This window comes from Dermacentor silvarum, chromosome 8 (genome assembly GCF_013339745.2).
Source record: "Dermacentor silvarum isolate Dsil-2018 chromosome 8, BIME_Dsil_1.4, whole genome shotgun sequence".
In the NCBI taxonomy this organism is placed as follows: Eukaryota; Metazoa; Arthropoda; class Arachnida; order Ixodida; family Ixodidae; genus Dermacentor; species Dermacentor silvarum.
Genome location: NC_051161.1, coordinates 120804368 through 120821273, shown reverse-complemented (window position 1 = coordinate 120821273; position 16906 = coordinate 120804368). Strand labels below are relative to the sequence as shown.

Here is a 16906-nt window from a genome sequence, read left to right as displayed (position 1 = left end):
TCATCATCACGATCAGCCTATTTTTTATGTCCACTGCAGAACAAAGGCGTCTCCCCGCGATCTCCAGTTACCTTTGTTTTGCGCTAGCTGATTCCAACTTGCACCTGCAAATTTCCTAACTTCATCACCCCACCTAGTTTTCTGCCAACCTCGACTGTGCTGCCCTTCTCTTGATAACCATTCTGTAACTCTAATGGTCCACCGGTTATCCACCCTACGGATTACATGGCCTGCCCAGATCCACTTTTTTCTCTTAATGTCAACTAGAATATCGGCTATCCCCGTTTGCTGTCTGATCCACACCGCTGTCTTCCTGTCTCTTCACGTTAGGCTTAACATTTTCCACTCCATCGCTCTTGTGCGGTCCTTAACTTGTTCTCGAGCTTCTTTGTTAGCCTCCAAGTTTCGGGCCCATATGTTAGCAGCGGTAGCATGCACTGATTTTAGACTTTTAGTTTCAACGACAGTGCTCCCAGTCAGAATTTGGCAATGTCTGCCGTATGCACTCAAACCCAATTTTATTCTTCCGTAAATTGCCTTCTCATGATCAGAGTCCCCCGTGAGTAGTTGACCTAGATAAATGTACTCCTTTACAGTCTCTAGAGGCTGACTGGCGATCCTGAATTCTTGTTCCCTTGCCAGGCTGTTGAACATTATCTTTGTCTTCTGCATATTAATCTTCAGCCCAACTCTTACATTTTGTCGGTTAAGGTCCTCAATCATTTTGTTGCAAGTCGTCCCCATGGTTGCTGAACAAGACAATGTCATCTGCAAACCGAAGGTTGGTGAAATGTTCGCCGTTGATCCCTACTCCTAAGCTTTCCCAGTCTAATTGCTAGAATACTTCTAAGCAAGCAGTGAATAGCATTGGAGAGATTCTGTTTCCTTGCCTTTCCACTTTCCACTTTTCTTGTGGAGACATTTGCGAAGATATCCACGTATGCCTCCTGTGCTCCTTGATTACGCAATGCCTCTATGACAGCTGGTATCTCTACTGAATCAAACGCATTTTCATAATCTACGAAAGCTATATAGAGAGAATATCCCTGCCTGAAGCCTGTCTATTTTCTTGGTTGATCGAAGTCAAGTGTTGCCCTATTCTATTAGGAATTATCTTGGCGAATTTTGATACAGTACTGAAAAGAAGCTAATGGGTCTATAATTCTTCAATTCTTTAACGTCTCCCTTTTTATGAATTAGTATAATGTTGGCGTTCTTCAGCTTTCTGGTACACTTGAAGTCGTAAGGCATTTCGTATAAAGGGCCGCAAGCTATTCAAGCATGAGATCCCCTGCACCTTTGATTAAATGAAGTGCTACTCCATCTTCTCCAGCAGCTTTTCTCCTGGTCATGTCTTGCAAGGCCATTATAACTTCTTCGCTGATTATAGAAGGAGTCTCTGTATCCTGCTCATCACTACTTCGAATGAAAGTAGCTTGGTCGCTCTGGGTACTGTACATGTCAGTATATAATTCTTCCGCAGATCTTATTATGTCATAGAAATTGCGGATGATATTACTCTGCTTATCTTTCAGTGCATACATCTTGCCTTGTCCTATGCAAAATGTTCTTTTCACTGATTTCATGCTGCGGCAATTTTTTACGGCTTCCTCAATCTTTCACACATAAAATTTAAAATTTCCCTTATTTCCTTCCTGTTCATCAGTTTTGACAGTTCATCGAATTCTATCTGATCTTTTGAGTAGGACGTTTTCATGCTTTGTCATTTCTTTATTATGTCTTTTGTTACTTGGGAGAGCTTACCTACTGGTCGCCTTGGTGCTTTACCTCCCACTTCGATTGCTGCTTCTGAGATCAGCTTAGTTACGGTTTCATTCATTACTAGCTCTATGTTATCTTCATCTACCTGTTCTAAAGCTACATATTTGTTTGCGAGCACCAACTTGAATTGGTCTGATTTTACCCTCACTACGTCTAGGCTATTACACGTCCGCGCTAAGAGGCTATAACACCTGGATAATGCAATAGGCTCTTACTGAGATTACTAGAGGAGAATATGGCGTTTAAGTCTAGTACAGTCATCGTGGTAAGCACTTGTAGTGCATCGATACCTCCAGGAATAGCCTCGGTTTCGTTAAGAAAGCATATTGCGGCGTCTGTCCTTGTTTTTTGTGGTTTAGTTCTGTTGAGTGCTAAATTACAAATATTTCCGTAGTTGTGAACGTAAAGCACATAACGGCTGATTCATATTAGCTGCGAATTTTCAGAGAAAAATGTCCTTAAATTACATTATCATGATCATCATCATGGACGCCAAAGGGAACAGACGTGCCCACTGGACGTGCCTTGTCAGCGCAGCAGGATCAGCGCGGCAATGCGATATGTTATCACTCGATTTTTCGCAAATTTGAATTTTAGAAGTGTTAGGTTAAACAAGCATTCTAGATTTTTTATGCTTATCATTTTCCGGGTATTTTTCATCGGGTATAGGTATGTAACGAGTAATAGTATTTTTAATTGAATTGTTTTCCTACAAGTAAGGTTATTTTTAAACGACTTCTTGTGAGTACAAGATAATGGTTGCATTGCGACTTCAGTCGCAGCTACCGAAGACGAGGAGGAGCAACAGCGTTTTGTTGTCTCTGTTGGGGATTCCAGCATGCATAAAGTAGAAGTGATGATAAGAGAGTAGGTGCAGCTGAGAGAGTGCAGATTAGCGCATTTCCCGAGAAATCGGTTACGGAAGTGATAGCGAATGCAAATCAACACCTATGGGACACATGGGACGCATTGAAGGATCGACACCTAGTGCTGATAATGGGATGAGTAACTGACGTACTACCGGGACGGGGGGCAGGGATCGACAAGCAAATAGCTGTAGGAAGGGGTTGGCCGATCACAGGAACGTTTCCAAGGAACTGAAAGTCGCAGTGTGCAGGATGCGAGAAGTTGAAGGGGTTGAAAGGGGGCGAAACTGAAAGGGTACTGCTTGTAGTAAACAAGGAGATTTGGACACTAGCTAAGGCAATCAATTTTGCAGTCACTGACATCCATCTAGAAGTGCACCGGGCCGGCCGCGACGGTGCTCTGACGTTGTTTGTTGTTTTTACGTGATTTCTTGTTTCGAGTCATGTTCACCACTCACAGGACCTTTGCAAATAAACGCGTGTAATAGATTTACAGGAAGCACCTTTCCCGCAGTGATGCAACTTCACGGAGGCGCCTCTGATTAGGAGCGGCCTTTACAAAAGCCTACTTCATCGAGCGGAGCATTCTTAGGAGAGTGTTAAACGGACTAGATCATACACCACTCTTAGAGACAAAAATTGTTGGACCACTGCCCCACGCATTCCAGGTTTACAAGGAAGCCCCGACGTTACTTGATGAAATCGACTGGCCCCAGCGACCGATTGTCGGCGCGAAACCACCTCTTGAACCGCGCAATATCTCTGACAGCTCTACATGGTTTTCCACGCGGAGACCTCCCATGCATGAGCCAATATTACGTCTAGGGCACGCAGCTATTTCTTGCGTAAACGAGGTGAGAGGATTAGCAAATTGACGTTGTTGTGAGCTTGTAGTTGATATTAGTCTATTGATTTCAATACCCTAAAGATCCAGAGGCCATTACATTGGTAGAGGTGGGGGGGGGGAAGGAGGTGTAAATATTAAATTGGAGGGTACAATAAGTTACTAAAGGTTACGAAGTAGAAAGCAAATCAATAAACTTACAGCTCAAACATAAGCGATAATTATGTATCGTTCAGGTCATAACGGTATGCGACACTTGATACGTTGAACGTGGGTTTACCAGAATGGTGGTCACGATGATAGTCCGGTTCTCGAGGGAGTTCTCGTCAATGGAGTCGTCAACACCCTCGCCTCCCGGAACTCCATCGTCATCGTACGGGTCGTGCACAAAGTCCAGGCCCTTTTCTGCGCTCCACGTGGCCACCTGGACAATTAATGGGCTTCAGCACACTGATGGATTTCCATGTTAAACTTGATTTTCACTGTCGCGCTGCTTCTGTTGGATCATTATGACAAATATACACGGTTGTACCTTGGCCGTTATAGGAAACAGCAATGCTTATACCACTTCATTACGGTATTTATTAACCTAGACTTGCGCATATTGTTTCGCGAGCCTAAAGAATCAGCATTTAGTAATAACATAAATCCGATTCGCACACAGATATCCCTGATACTAGCAAAACTCTATCGCACAGACTGTACAGTCTGACCTCCATGTATTAGATATCTACTGAATGCCCTGTATGATACAAATTCCCTCGATATGACCTCTATGGTCCATGAATACTAAAGCATGCGGCAACAAGGCTGTACGCGTGAGTGTTTCTCAAAGAATTTTTCATGGAAATCATCACAGGGGAGCGTTATTGAAAAGCAGCTTCTTTTTCGTACACGTATTCCCTGCTTCTGGAGGCGGCCTACACGCCTTAAAGGAGAGCTGCAACAAAATTTCACCTTGGCTAAATTGGCTATACATCAGTAGTAAATACTACTGATGAAATCTTGGCAAAGCTGCAAGGCTGGTAATAGTAAAGTTTTCTCATCGGCAGCCTCTATTAAACAGCACCTACGCAGACGAGGCATGCGTCTGGCGGTTAGCAGGTATGATGCAAGTCCCGTCACGTCGCCTCTGAGATTATTCTGCTCATCTCGGGCCGCACCTAATCTCGGAGGTCATGGCCAGGAGCTGCGTATTCTGGATAATGCGTCACTTCCTGCGAGCGGTAATGACGGCGATTTCTTTTCAGTTTCGGCATCAAATACGTGTACTTTTGCGATCCTTTCTGGACGCGTCCACTCGGTCATTCAAACGTAAGATTTTGCACTGAGCCTACATTATCGGAATGGGAGTCTACACTATCCGAAGAAGGCCCTTTACGCGGCCCAATATTTCGTTGCAGTGGCCTTATAACCCCCACAGTGTGATAGAATCAAGAAGAAGCTTTCCGCTGCTTGCATCCGCTGTAACACCCCGGATGCACCAGCGGAACGTTTGCTCATCTTGTGCCTGCGAAACGGTACACACATACATAGAAAACACAAGAAAGGTTGGTCAAATTTACGGCCTGTACTTATGAAGGAGGTTTTAAATAATATCAGTCAAGGCATATAGAGGGAGCTTACGCAGGGCGGTAATGATCCCCAACAGCTCTGCTTCAACAATGGAAGAAAAATTACTAACAAAAGGCCAGCCAAGTGAAGGAGAGAACATATTTGCCCTGGCCTTCTCACGTGCATCTATTACGATTGTTGTTTGCACATTAGCGAGACACCCTTGTAACGGGTACAATTGGGTGCATGTGGAGATACCTGAAGTGCGGAAGTAGGGATCTAGGGGGGAAATGTGAATGAAATCATTTTTGAGATTGCGATTTCGTTTTTGGATGGCATTTCATCTAGTATACACGCGCATTCGAAGGTACTAATTGCTATTCTTTAAAATGAATCGCGAGTCTGAATTCATTGCCAGTGAGACACAAAAGAGCAGTTAAAATCAGTAATGAAAACACATTGAAATGTCCTGAGTGAAAGGGCTCAAAGAGAAAAAAAGTTTACACCATCTTCCCGTAGGGGAATCCTGAGTAGTATGCGAAGCATCCATGGGGTCGACTCAAGGCAGTTTTATCAGCTGTATAAACTTGGACATGCAGCACCAGCAACGCGCAGAACTGTTGTCGACGCCGTCGGCGTTTTGCCCGCGTTCGCACCGAACGCGCGCGGCGTTGGTGACTGTTCCCGGTGCCTCTGGGGCGCCTACCGTAGCGCCTCTAACCTAAGCTGCTTCGCATTATCGCGCGCGGAGCCGCAGATGTTGCCATTCCATGTTCCATTCCTCCTCTCCTGCCATGTTGCTAGGAGAGGAGGAATGCCGAGAGGAGAGGAGATGAGACAAGGAGAGGAGAGGAAGGGAAGGAGTGCGCGCATGCGCAGTACGGGTGTGGACGCCGCATGTGGGAGGGAGGGAGGGATTGACATAGCTTCGACCATAAGATGCTTCGCATCTAAAACGTCATTGGTACTTATACACATATCGAACAGGAAAGAGGAGGAAAGATTTGTCCATTGATACTCCGTCGAGCTGCTGGAGCTGCTACAAAGTGGATCCCCGCTGCACAGCCGTCCAAGTCTCTCACGGGATTTTTAACACTTTCAATGAAATATTTCTTCAACATTTGCCATACCGTGACGCAAGAACATTGACTGCAGAGAATTTGGTTCAGTGCTCGTTGCTTTTAATTGAGAAGCAATATATTATAACTTGAGATGGGTGCAAGTTGGAAACACATGATCATTTCCTCTCACCGCCACAATAGAGACTTCATCGAGAGCCGCGAAGATGAGTTTCAAAAGAGGAGCGCGACTTATCAGTGACATCGAAATGTTAAGAGCAGGAGAAATTGGTATGGGAAGCACTTGCTGCCCAGGCGGCGCTGCAAAAGCGCCGCTTAACAGCACCCCCTACGGCGAGTTCATTGGTTTCGAGTAGGCGGAAAGGTGGCCGGACGCTGCTGAAAGCTCAGGAGCGCAATGGGACCGCCGGAATCGTGAAAGATCCACCGACGACGGGAACGCGGTTGGCGTTTGCCTCTTGCGTGGTGTGGTGCATCGGCTCCGTCAATTACTGACGAAAGCCACGGTCAATTTCATGCAACCCCTTCAATTTTAGGGGCGAAGCTCCTTATAGCGGCACCCGTTCGTCCCCGTCGTAGTAGGTAGCCACGTCTAGTTTTATGAATTGCTCAATAGATGGCGTTGTGTCCGTATATGTATGTGTATACCCATATATACATATATATGTATACGTATAGTATAACCGGAAGCCGACTTCCGCTTCCGGTTTCACTTCCGGTTCCGCTTCCGTTTCCACTTCCGGTTCCGCTTCCGGTTCCGGAAGCCAGCTTCCGGCTTCCGGAGAACGCTTCCGGCGTTTTATGAAAAAAAAATTCCGAAAGTTGTGTCCGTAGCGCGGAATTGAACCAGGGACCCCTCGCTTCCGAACGCGCGGCGCTAACCATTACGCCACGAAGCGCACATAGACACACGCACCACGATGGCAATAAATACCCAACATTAACGAAAGGCCGCGTTTCTAGCGCGTTTCTAACGCGTTTGTGCTAGCGCGTTACGGCCCGTGTAAGAAGCTGGTGTAAGACGCTGTGGCCTCTCCGCCTTACCTTCAACGCGTTTCGAACGCGCTGCCCAAGGCGGCGGCAAGTCAAGTTCAAGTCGAGGAGCGTTTATGAATACGGGGGGTATACTCTCTCAGCAGTCATGTGATGGCGTCGGCAAACGCGGTGCACGTTCCGGCATGTGTAAATGGCTGCGTAAGACGCTGTGGCCGCTCCCCCTTACTAGAGAGTACTGCACGTTTCTAACGCGTTTGTGCTAGCGTCCCCTTAAGCGGGAGATCCGATGATTCCATCCGGAGCTTCGCCCACTCATCATCATTCACCCCGTGGATATGCTGTGATTTTTTGCTTCCATCGGACTCCTAAAGCTGCCCGGCACCCGAGGACACCAATCTCATCCAGGTGAGCCCATTTTTGGCAAACTTAGAGAGATTTTCCGTTCTGCCCTCAGCGTTCCGGCGCTGAGCCAACGGTATACGTCGGCGCGCGGGTGAGAACGGACCGGTCTTGCAAGATGGCAGATCTCTCTGCTCAACGCGGTTACGATCCCGACGCCATGGCGTGGGCGACGACCCCGGTCCCCGAGGGACAGCAATCTGCGGTCAGATACCATTCCTGGCCTATCGCGTCCTTCAATCTAGCTGCCGAACCGGAGACCCCGACCCCCGATACGTCGTTTGGGCTCCTGCTCACATGGGATTAGAGGGAAATGAGGCAGCGGATGCTGCCGCCCGCGCGCTTTCTCACCGGGCTCCTTCTTTCTCTGACCCCGCCGATCAGGACTCCACCCCCAACCCAATCTACTCGTATACAGAAATTACAGATTACTATCAATCCGGCCACGAACTTCACGAACACCATGCTGTGCCCGGCGGCTCTTAAACATTTCGATCCGGCCTTTACTGGAGCTTGCCCGCACTGTGCGGAGAAGTCTTCGGACCTCTACCACATTGTGTGGGCTTGCCCATCCAACCCTGCCTTTTCCCTCTTACCTAACCCTACCCGGGAGGACTCGGAGGCTGCCCTGCTTGGCTGCTCAGACCTACGGGCCCAAAAGGCCTTGGTTAAGCGCGCCCAGGCGGCAGCTACTGCCACTAGGGTCCCGTACTAGGGACTCCACCAAGTGTTTGTAAGGGGCGGCCTCTTCAGGGTCGTCCCGAGCATACCTCCTCGTACGTTTTGTCGTACAATTAAAAGTTTTTCACCACCCCCACCACCACCACCGACGACGGCTGGCCGCGGCCATCGGCGGCCCGAATTCGGGCCGCAGTTGGTCTATGCCATTTCTGCAGCACAGTCAAGCGCGCAAGCACTTTTGGAGCATGTACGGCAGTTACGCGGAATTTTCAACATTTGTCTCCACAAAATTATTCAAATTGTGCATGTGCGCGGTGGCAGTTCGCAAAGTTGGCTGTGCGCTCTGAAACTATATATATACTTTGGGTTTTGGCATTCGCTGGCCTTGACGGAGCTCTTCGTTAAGTTTGCCTGGTTAACCTGGTTAATTCGTTCGGAGCGCTCGGCAGGTGAACGAGCCGCGTTGCTTGCCCAACATGTATAGGTTGTAAATACCCTACATGTATACGTAGCAGACAGCATTTCTGTTGCGTACTTGCTTCACGCGTCGAACAGCACGTATCCAGCGCTCCCGTCGCTCTGCTTCATACAGCTTTCCGGGGAACCGATAGAACCACACATCAGGATTACGACCGTCATGTTCATGCCAATTTACCAAGCAACAATAACAGCGGCTACCGCGTTTCGGGACCGCGCGCTGCTCAGCGTAATCGTGGTCCCCCTGATTTCGACGCGGTTTGTCGACACAGAGAGCGCTTGCTTTCCATGTCCGACGATGCAGGCGGTAGCGCAAAAGGTCGTGCGTACGTTTAAAGCACTTGTCGAGTCTGAACACTACTCACAGAATTCAATACGACACACAAAGCGTGCGAAACCTCTGTAACTGAAGGGGTGCCGTCCATCTTAACCTACCCAGCCAACTTCGTTGCACGCCACCAGGCTGCGCCACAGTACTTTCAAAACTCCAGCGCGTCAGCCAGATTACTGAAAGAAAAATGGTGGCGCATACAATTTTAACAGCGAAGCTGTTCTAGCTAACCGTAAAAAGTGCCGCCATGCTGCCGCAAAACCTCGCCGAGCTATGACGTCACTGCGTTACCAAGCAATCACTTCGCTGAGCGGCGTGTGCCTCGCCCCGCCTCCTCTTCGTGCCGTGCAGTTCCACAGAAAGTTGTCCGCGAGTATAGAGGGACGCTGTGAGCGTCGAAGTGAGCGGACGCACTCACATCGGCTCCGTCATCGAATGACCTACACAGCGCCCAAAATCATCGGACCACCACGGAATTTGACGCAGAGGCATCAGAAGACGCCAGGAACTCGCTGATACCAAGATTTTGGCAAGGTAAGTCCTAGTTTTCCCAACATTTCCATCTTTCGCCAGACCACGCTGAACCGCCACGCCAGCACTGCCGGCTGGAGGGGAACGCGGGGCCCCGGGAGCCCGTACGCGGTCTAACCGCTACGAGGTGAAGGGAAAACCATCGGACAAAGGCCCGAACCACCCAGTGACCGTTATGGACACGGACCACGAAAACGAAGACCAAATGGAGGATGCCTCGGGCAGTCGAAGAGGATTTCCGATTGCCTGACGGGGTGATCAACGAGGATCCGCCACCGACGCCGGGAACAGCGCGAAAGAAGGTCAGTGGAAAATCGCTCTATCGTTACGAACGCGAAAGCAGCTCAAAAGGCAGGCGCGAGACGCCCAAATCGCCGACGAGGAGAAAAACCTGAGCCACGAGGGGCAGCTACGGTTAGCGCGGCGACAAGGCGTAGAAAAAGATAACATGGCATCCTCTGTCAGCATGGCGAGGTACGGCGCACATGCGCAGGAAAACTATAGGGGACGCTCCGACAAGGATTTCGTAAAACCACCTGTGCAGAACGGCACTATGCTTGGAAGCAAGGCTGAAAGGAGCCGCCCGCGCCGCCGCCCGCCGCCCCTCCCGCGCAACGACATGAAAATCGTGATACGGCCAAAGCCTGGGCTCGCCGTGAAGGATCTGCAAACCCATCAAGTGGCTCGGGCGATCTCACAAGCCAGCGGAAGCCCGCAAGAGTGCCGAGGAGAAGATTTCCTCCTGCGACTGAGGCCGGGGTCCAATATCATAGTGGTCAGTACACCCTATGAAAGGACTGCCGAACTGGTCATGAAGATTACGAGCCTGAATATCCAAGGCAAGCAACACCCAGTAAATGCCTACATATCGACTCCCGAACACCTCCTCAAGGGAGTTATCCACGGCATCGACGAAGGAACGACCGAAGACGAGCTGATGGCAAACCTGCGAGTCCGCACTCAGGGCGTCAAAATAATGCACGCCCGCATGTTCGGCAAGACCAGGACCGCAATCATCCTGTTCGACGGCCCGATTGTTCCTCGGTATGTCTACTATTACGGAGGAGAGATCCCCTGCCGAATCTATCAGCCAACTCGCCAGTTCTGCTACACGTGTCGAAATGCGGGACATCGGGCCGATGTTTGCCCGGAACCCACAGTCAAGGCCTGCAAGAACTGCAACTTACAAAATCCAGAGGAAGGACACAAGTGTGAACCCGAGTGTGCCCTGTGCGGGGGGGGTTCATGTGACCGCCGCTCCCGAGTGTCGCAACAAACTTAAGCGTGTGCCACCACGAGGCCGACCACCTACTCAACCAACAAAGAAGACTACCAAACATCAAAGCCGCCCCAAGACGGAAAACATCCCGAAGAAGCGGTGGCTGAGCTCTGACCGAGACGGCTCCTCATCGCCAGAGAGATCCCGTTCCCGCTCTAAATCTGGGTCCAGGACGAGGTCCGGCTCCAGAGGCAACAAGCAACCCGAAACCAAGCCACAACAACAAAAGAAGAGGAAAGAAGCCAACGGTAACGAGGTGAGCTGGGCAGCAGTAGCCTCCCACCATAAACCACAACCAAACACAACACAATTCACTAAGCTTGAACGCGAGCTTGAGCGCATGCGAATAAGACTAGGCGATTTGGAAAGGGAGAATGCACAGCTAAAGAAGCAGCAATCCCAACCCCAAAGCCCACAACAACAGCCAGCCGCTCCATCTAAACGGCCTAGACCGCAGGAGGAGAAACAGGAACTAACGGAAGCCCAAAAGAAGCAAATTCAGGATATGCTCATCCAAATACTGCCACGTATTACAGAGCAAGTCACAACACAACTGACAAAACAAATGCAAGACCTAGAAACTAGGTTCGATCAGAAACTACAGGCTTACCAGATCGAAATAAGTAAGACGATCCGCAAACAAACCACAGGAAGCACAATCAGAGAACGAGCCGAGAAGCCATACAGTAGACCGGGGCTCGCAGCTATGTCCCAAGAAAGCAACCATGGCTAGACGTAAGAACGCGAACAAAGAAAACTTTGAAATATGGCAGTGGAACTGCCGGGGGTACCGCCGCAAAAAGGGACTATTAACACAACTATAGTGGCCGCTCAACAAACCCCGCCGGGAATAATAGCCCTTCAAGAGGTTGGTACCCAACCCACTCTCCAAGGATACGAAGTGTACACCACAAACGACAACGATTGGAAAGTAGCTACACTCGTACAAAAGACAATCACTGCAATTCGGCACGACCCAATCGCTGAAGCAGAGATCTCCCATCTCATCGTGGAACTCATATACAAAGGCAATAGAAAGAAGAGCGCCTTCGTACTAAATATCTATAGTCCCCCTAGCCAAAGTAAGGCAGATTTCAGTAAACTACTAAAGGAGACTGTCCACCTTGCTAAGGGTAGCCTGCTAGTAATTGTAGGCGACTTCAATGCGAAAGATCCTAGCTGGGGTTACCCTAAACAAGACATTAAGGGCAGGAACATCCTGGACCAGATCGACCAGCTAGACATGAGGCTAATAACTGACCCAGCCATACCTACACGGTTGGGTAACAGTATAAATAGAGACACAACCCCGGATCTTACCATAGTCAAGAACTGTGACAGGGTCGAATGGACAAATACACTTAACAATCTAGGCAGTGATCACTTTATCGTGAGCACCGTCATCCCAACTGGGAAGATACGGCGGCAGATTGGAACGGCAAAAATAACAGATTGGCATGGGTTTCGAGAAGCACAAACTTCCACTTCCAATGAAATTTCCGACTTAGATAAGTGGTGCGAAGAGATCCGTAACCAGAAACAAAAATTCGCCAAAGAAATCGCAAGAACTAACGAGACCCCCGAAGTAGACCCACACTTACTCCACCTGTGGGAAGCTAGAAGGAGCCTCACGAAAAGATGGAAGAAACAGAAGCATAATCGGAAACTTAAACTCAGAATTGCAGAGATTACCCGTACAGCCGAGGAGTACGCGAACCAGCTAGTGACAACAAACTGGGGAAAATTCTGTGACTCCCTGGATGGTACCCTGGGCACAGCCAAAACATGGCGAATCCTCAGGGCAATTATAGACCCACAAAAAACCAAAGGCGAATGCCAAAAGTCCCTGGAAAGGCTACTACACACCCTCCCAGGAACAAACGAAGACATCATTAAGGCTCTACACCTCAAATGTTACGGGGACTTTACCCCTATACCCCTTATGAAGAAAATTACAATGGAACCCCAAACCCAGAGCTAGACGAGCCCATCACGGTTGCAGAAGTCAGAGCGGCTATAGCAAGCTCGACACGCAACACGGCAGCCGGGGTGGATCGTATAACTAACGCCGTCATCAGAAACATGAGCGACGCAGCCGTAGTCGCTCTCACAAAATTCATAAATGACCACTGGTCCAAGGGAACCGTACCGGAACAGTGGAAGCATGCGAAAGTAATCATGATACCCAAGCCCGGGAAGAAACTGGCGATAGAAAACTTGAGACCAATCTCGCTTACATCCTGCTTAGGAAAGATCTTTGAGCGAGTAGTAAACGTCAGACTACAACAGTACCTGGAAGAGAGTGGGCAGGTGCCGGATACCATGTACGGTTTCCGAGCTAAGCTCTCAACCCAAGACATCCTCCTCCAACTAAAGGAAGAGGTACTCACTAACATTCCGAATGCAGGCGAACACGTTATCCTAGCCATAGATATCAAAGGGGCTTTTGACAACGTGAGCCACCAAGGAATCTTGGAAGGACTAGCAAACACCAACTGCGGGGAGCGAACGTACAATTACGTACGAAGCTTCCTAAGCCAAAGGACAGCAGAGCTAAAGCTGGGAGAGATCGAAACTGCAACCTTCCACCCCCCGAACAAGGGGACTCCTCAGGGAGCGGTAATCTCACCCACTCTTTTCAATATCGCCATGATTGGCCTAGCCAGAAAACTCCAAGACATCCAGGGTATCAGACATGCTTTTTACGCGGATGACATCACGATATGGACAACCAAGGGCTCCTTGGCCGATAAGAATGAACAGCTCCAAACAGCAGCCACTACAATAGAGCAATATGCCCGCCAAAGAGGACTCCAGTGCTCACCCGACAAATCAGAAATCATAAGAATATGGAAAGGGAAAGGAAACCGAGCGGTACCCACGGACCCAAACATACGCATAGAAGTCAAAATCGATGGAGGCAACATACCCGAGAAAACGACTGTACGGATTCTAGGGATGTGGCTCCAATCCAATCACAGATGTCAACATGCCCTCGCCCTCCTCAAAACAACGGCCCAACAAATCGCCCGAATGATAGCGCGAGTCACAAGCAGAAGAAGGGGCATGAAGGAGGGAGACACACTCCGCCTAGTAATTAAGGAGCCTAGTAGTCAGCAGAGTGACATACAGTCTGCCCTACTACAACCTAACTAAAGCGGAGAAGGAAAAAGCAGATGTAATCATAAAAATGGCGTACAAAACTGCCCTACGCCTACCAAAGAACACTCCAAATGAGAAACTTCTGGCCCTAGGACTTCATAACACCTTTGAAGAACTAGCCGAAGCTCAACTCATCTCGCAGAAAAACCGGCTCCTCCAAACACCCACAGGCAGGAGCGTGCTTGAGAGACTTGGTTACAATGCCCAACTCGAAGCCCACAAACAAACACAAGAAATACCGCGCACCATCAGAAGCTGGTACCAGGTAACCCCGCTTCCCAAAAACATGGACCCGAACCTCCACCCCGGCAGGAGGCAGGCAAGGGCCCAATACATCGAAAGGAAATTCGGCTTTATGAATGCAGCACGATTTACCGACGCCGCACTCTACACAGGCAACGCTAAGAAAGCAGTAGCAGTGGTGACTGACTGCAGAGGAACAATAACCTCCAGCGGGTCGATATCCCCCAGCTCCATCACGGAAGCGGAGGAAGTCGCCATCGCACTCGCTATCCAAGAGGGAAGGAAATCAATGAAATCGCTGACAATCCTAACAGATTCGCAAACAGCATGCAGGAATTTCCAAAGAGGAAGGGTTGGTACGAACGCACACCGAATTCTCACCAAACTCAAAGAAGAATACCAAAAAGAATTTATCCAAACGATTACATGGGTACCGGGACACGAAGGGATCACAGGGAATCTACATGCGGATAGAGCAGCCCGAGGATACGCTAACTACCGGGCCCTCAACACATCCGCTGTAGAGGACCTAACGCCCATCGATCCCGATTACTCCACTATATTAAACTACTATAGAGGAAATCGTATGCTCTACCCACCGCCCCACAGAAAACTAAAGGCTGAAGAGGCCACCGATCTGCGTAGGCTACAGACAGGCACCTTCGTCAGCTTACACAAACTACACAAGATACACCCCTCAGCCTTTAGAGACATGTGCCCATGGTGCGGGTCAACACCAACCCTGTACCACATATCATGGGAGTGTACATCACACAACATCGAACCTCACATACCAAATCCAAATAGAGATCAGTGGGAGGCACTGCTGGCCAGCTCAGACCTAGAGGACCAGATCCTCCTGGTCAGAAGAGCTAACAGGCTTGCGGAAGCCAGCGGAGCCCTGAAATAGCGGCCCCGACCATAGATAAGCCTCGCATGAGGCCAGCTGAATAATTTATTTTACAATAAAGTTTATTCACTCACTCACTCACTCGTGCCGTGCACATGTTGCCTTGACATGGTACGTTAAGGAGAGGGAAGGAGAGCATGTGCGCGGTGCGCGCAATTCTCGGGAGAGGGAAAAAGAAAATGAGAGCGAGATAGAGAGAGAAAGAAATTGTAGCAGCACCAACGAGGCAACGCGCAGAGCTGCTGCCGACGCCGCCCGCGTTTCGCCGTTTCCCGCGTTCGCGCCGGGGAAACGCGGGCGGCGTCGGAAGCAGCTTGGAGACTCTGCGCGCAACTGGTTTCCGCCGCCGCGCCGAGATTTGCGCACGCGCCGTGATAACGATTGGATCTGCGCATCCGCTGACTTTGAGACAAGAGCTATGTAAGCGTGTGCGCGGCGGCGCTCGATCAGTAGAAGCCATGGGACGCCCAAAGATAGTTCGTACTCCCGAAGAAGAGGCCACGCTTCGCGATAAATTCCGGAAAATGCTGGGGATGACTCGGTAGTGCTTAGCCTAGCCCGAAAGCCAGGACTAGCTAGGTGGCCGTAAGCTCCGCTGTCTCTTTAGCATTCTGCCTCCAGTGCAAGCTACGCTAATTATTTGGTGATATTTGGCGATGTTAATGCGATTAGCGATTTTTCATCTGATTTCGAAAGCCAAGGGTGATTGTGCGGGTAAATCTTAAGTCACCTTCGTCTGATAAGGAGTCGACATAGCTTGAATGCACAGAATATGATGCGCCCTCCTGGTCTACTTTGTTTTCTCTAGTGAATTGAGAAGGGCTATGCTTATTTCCTTTTCCTTGGCAAGTTGCCCACACGCCACTTTGAGTAGCGAACCCATGTGCGAGTAAATATATGTACGTGTGTGTATGCTTTTTGAAACTAAATCGTATTTGCAACTATACGCTTGTATCAATCTCTTCTATTAGTCTTCCGTCTGCTGTTGTGCTATTTTGATAATGGATTCCCAACTAGCCTGGCCACAGACATCGTTGAGTACACTGTAATGAACACGCCCATTACTTGTGCTACGATGTCATGGTCCCTTGCGCAATATGTCGCTCCTGAAAACACGCACGAGAGAGCTACAATCGCTTTAGAAATAAGATCAAGCTACGTGACTAGACACGGGACAACCTGTTTTCTTAGTCGTTGCTTTTCACCTTTGCGAGTCGACAGTTGCCGGTTCTTGAGAGCCATACTTCTAATCAACAATGTTTTAGACATCTCGCATCTTCTTCTTCTTCTTTCTGGGGTTTTACGTGCCAAAACCAGTTCTGATTATGAGGCACGCCGTAGTGGAGGGCTCCGGATTGATTTTGACACATGGGGTTCTTTAACGTGCACTACAACGGGCGTTTTTGCATTTCGCCAGACATCTCGCATGAATATTCGTATAGTATGTGCTCTATGTCGCCACTTTGAAGGGAATTAATCCCTTCTTCCTGACGTGCGCACAAACAAAATTATTTATTAAATTTTGTGAGTTTTTTTTTAACTTAGGCCAATCTCAATAAAACAATGTTGGAAATATTTCGGCCTTACGCAATGAGAGCAGTTAACCCCCAATTCGTGTTTAAAGACGCAACATTGCACAAATTAGTGCCTTACGCAATGAGAGCAGTTCACCCACAATTCGTGTTTAAAGACGCAACATTGCACAAAGTAGTGATGGGCATATTTTTATGGACTAACAAAGTCCTGTTACAGATGTGTAGAAGTGATTTTTT

General features: G+C 49.0%; 1 protein-coding gene across 2 annotated transcripts in view; it reads right to left on the bottom strand.

The window, feature by feature from the left end:
- LOC119462379 (probable glutamate receptor) overlaps nt 1-16906 on the bottom strand; it is a 125757-nt gene that overhangs the window by 93014 nt on the left and 15837 nt on the right. The window contains exon 7 of one of the 2 annotated variants that reach the window (XM_049671837.1): nt 3773-3916. The exons of the other annotated variant lie outside the window; for it this stretch is intronic. Within the exon in view, the coding sequence (XP_049527794.1) occupies nt 3773-3916 (144 nt within the window). The remainder of the gene's footprint in view (nt 1-3772; nt 3917-16906) is intronic. 2 annotated transcript variants of the gene reach the window in all.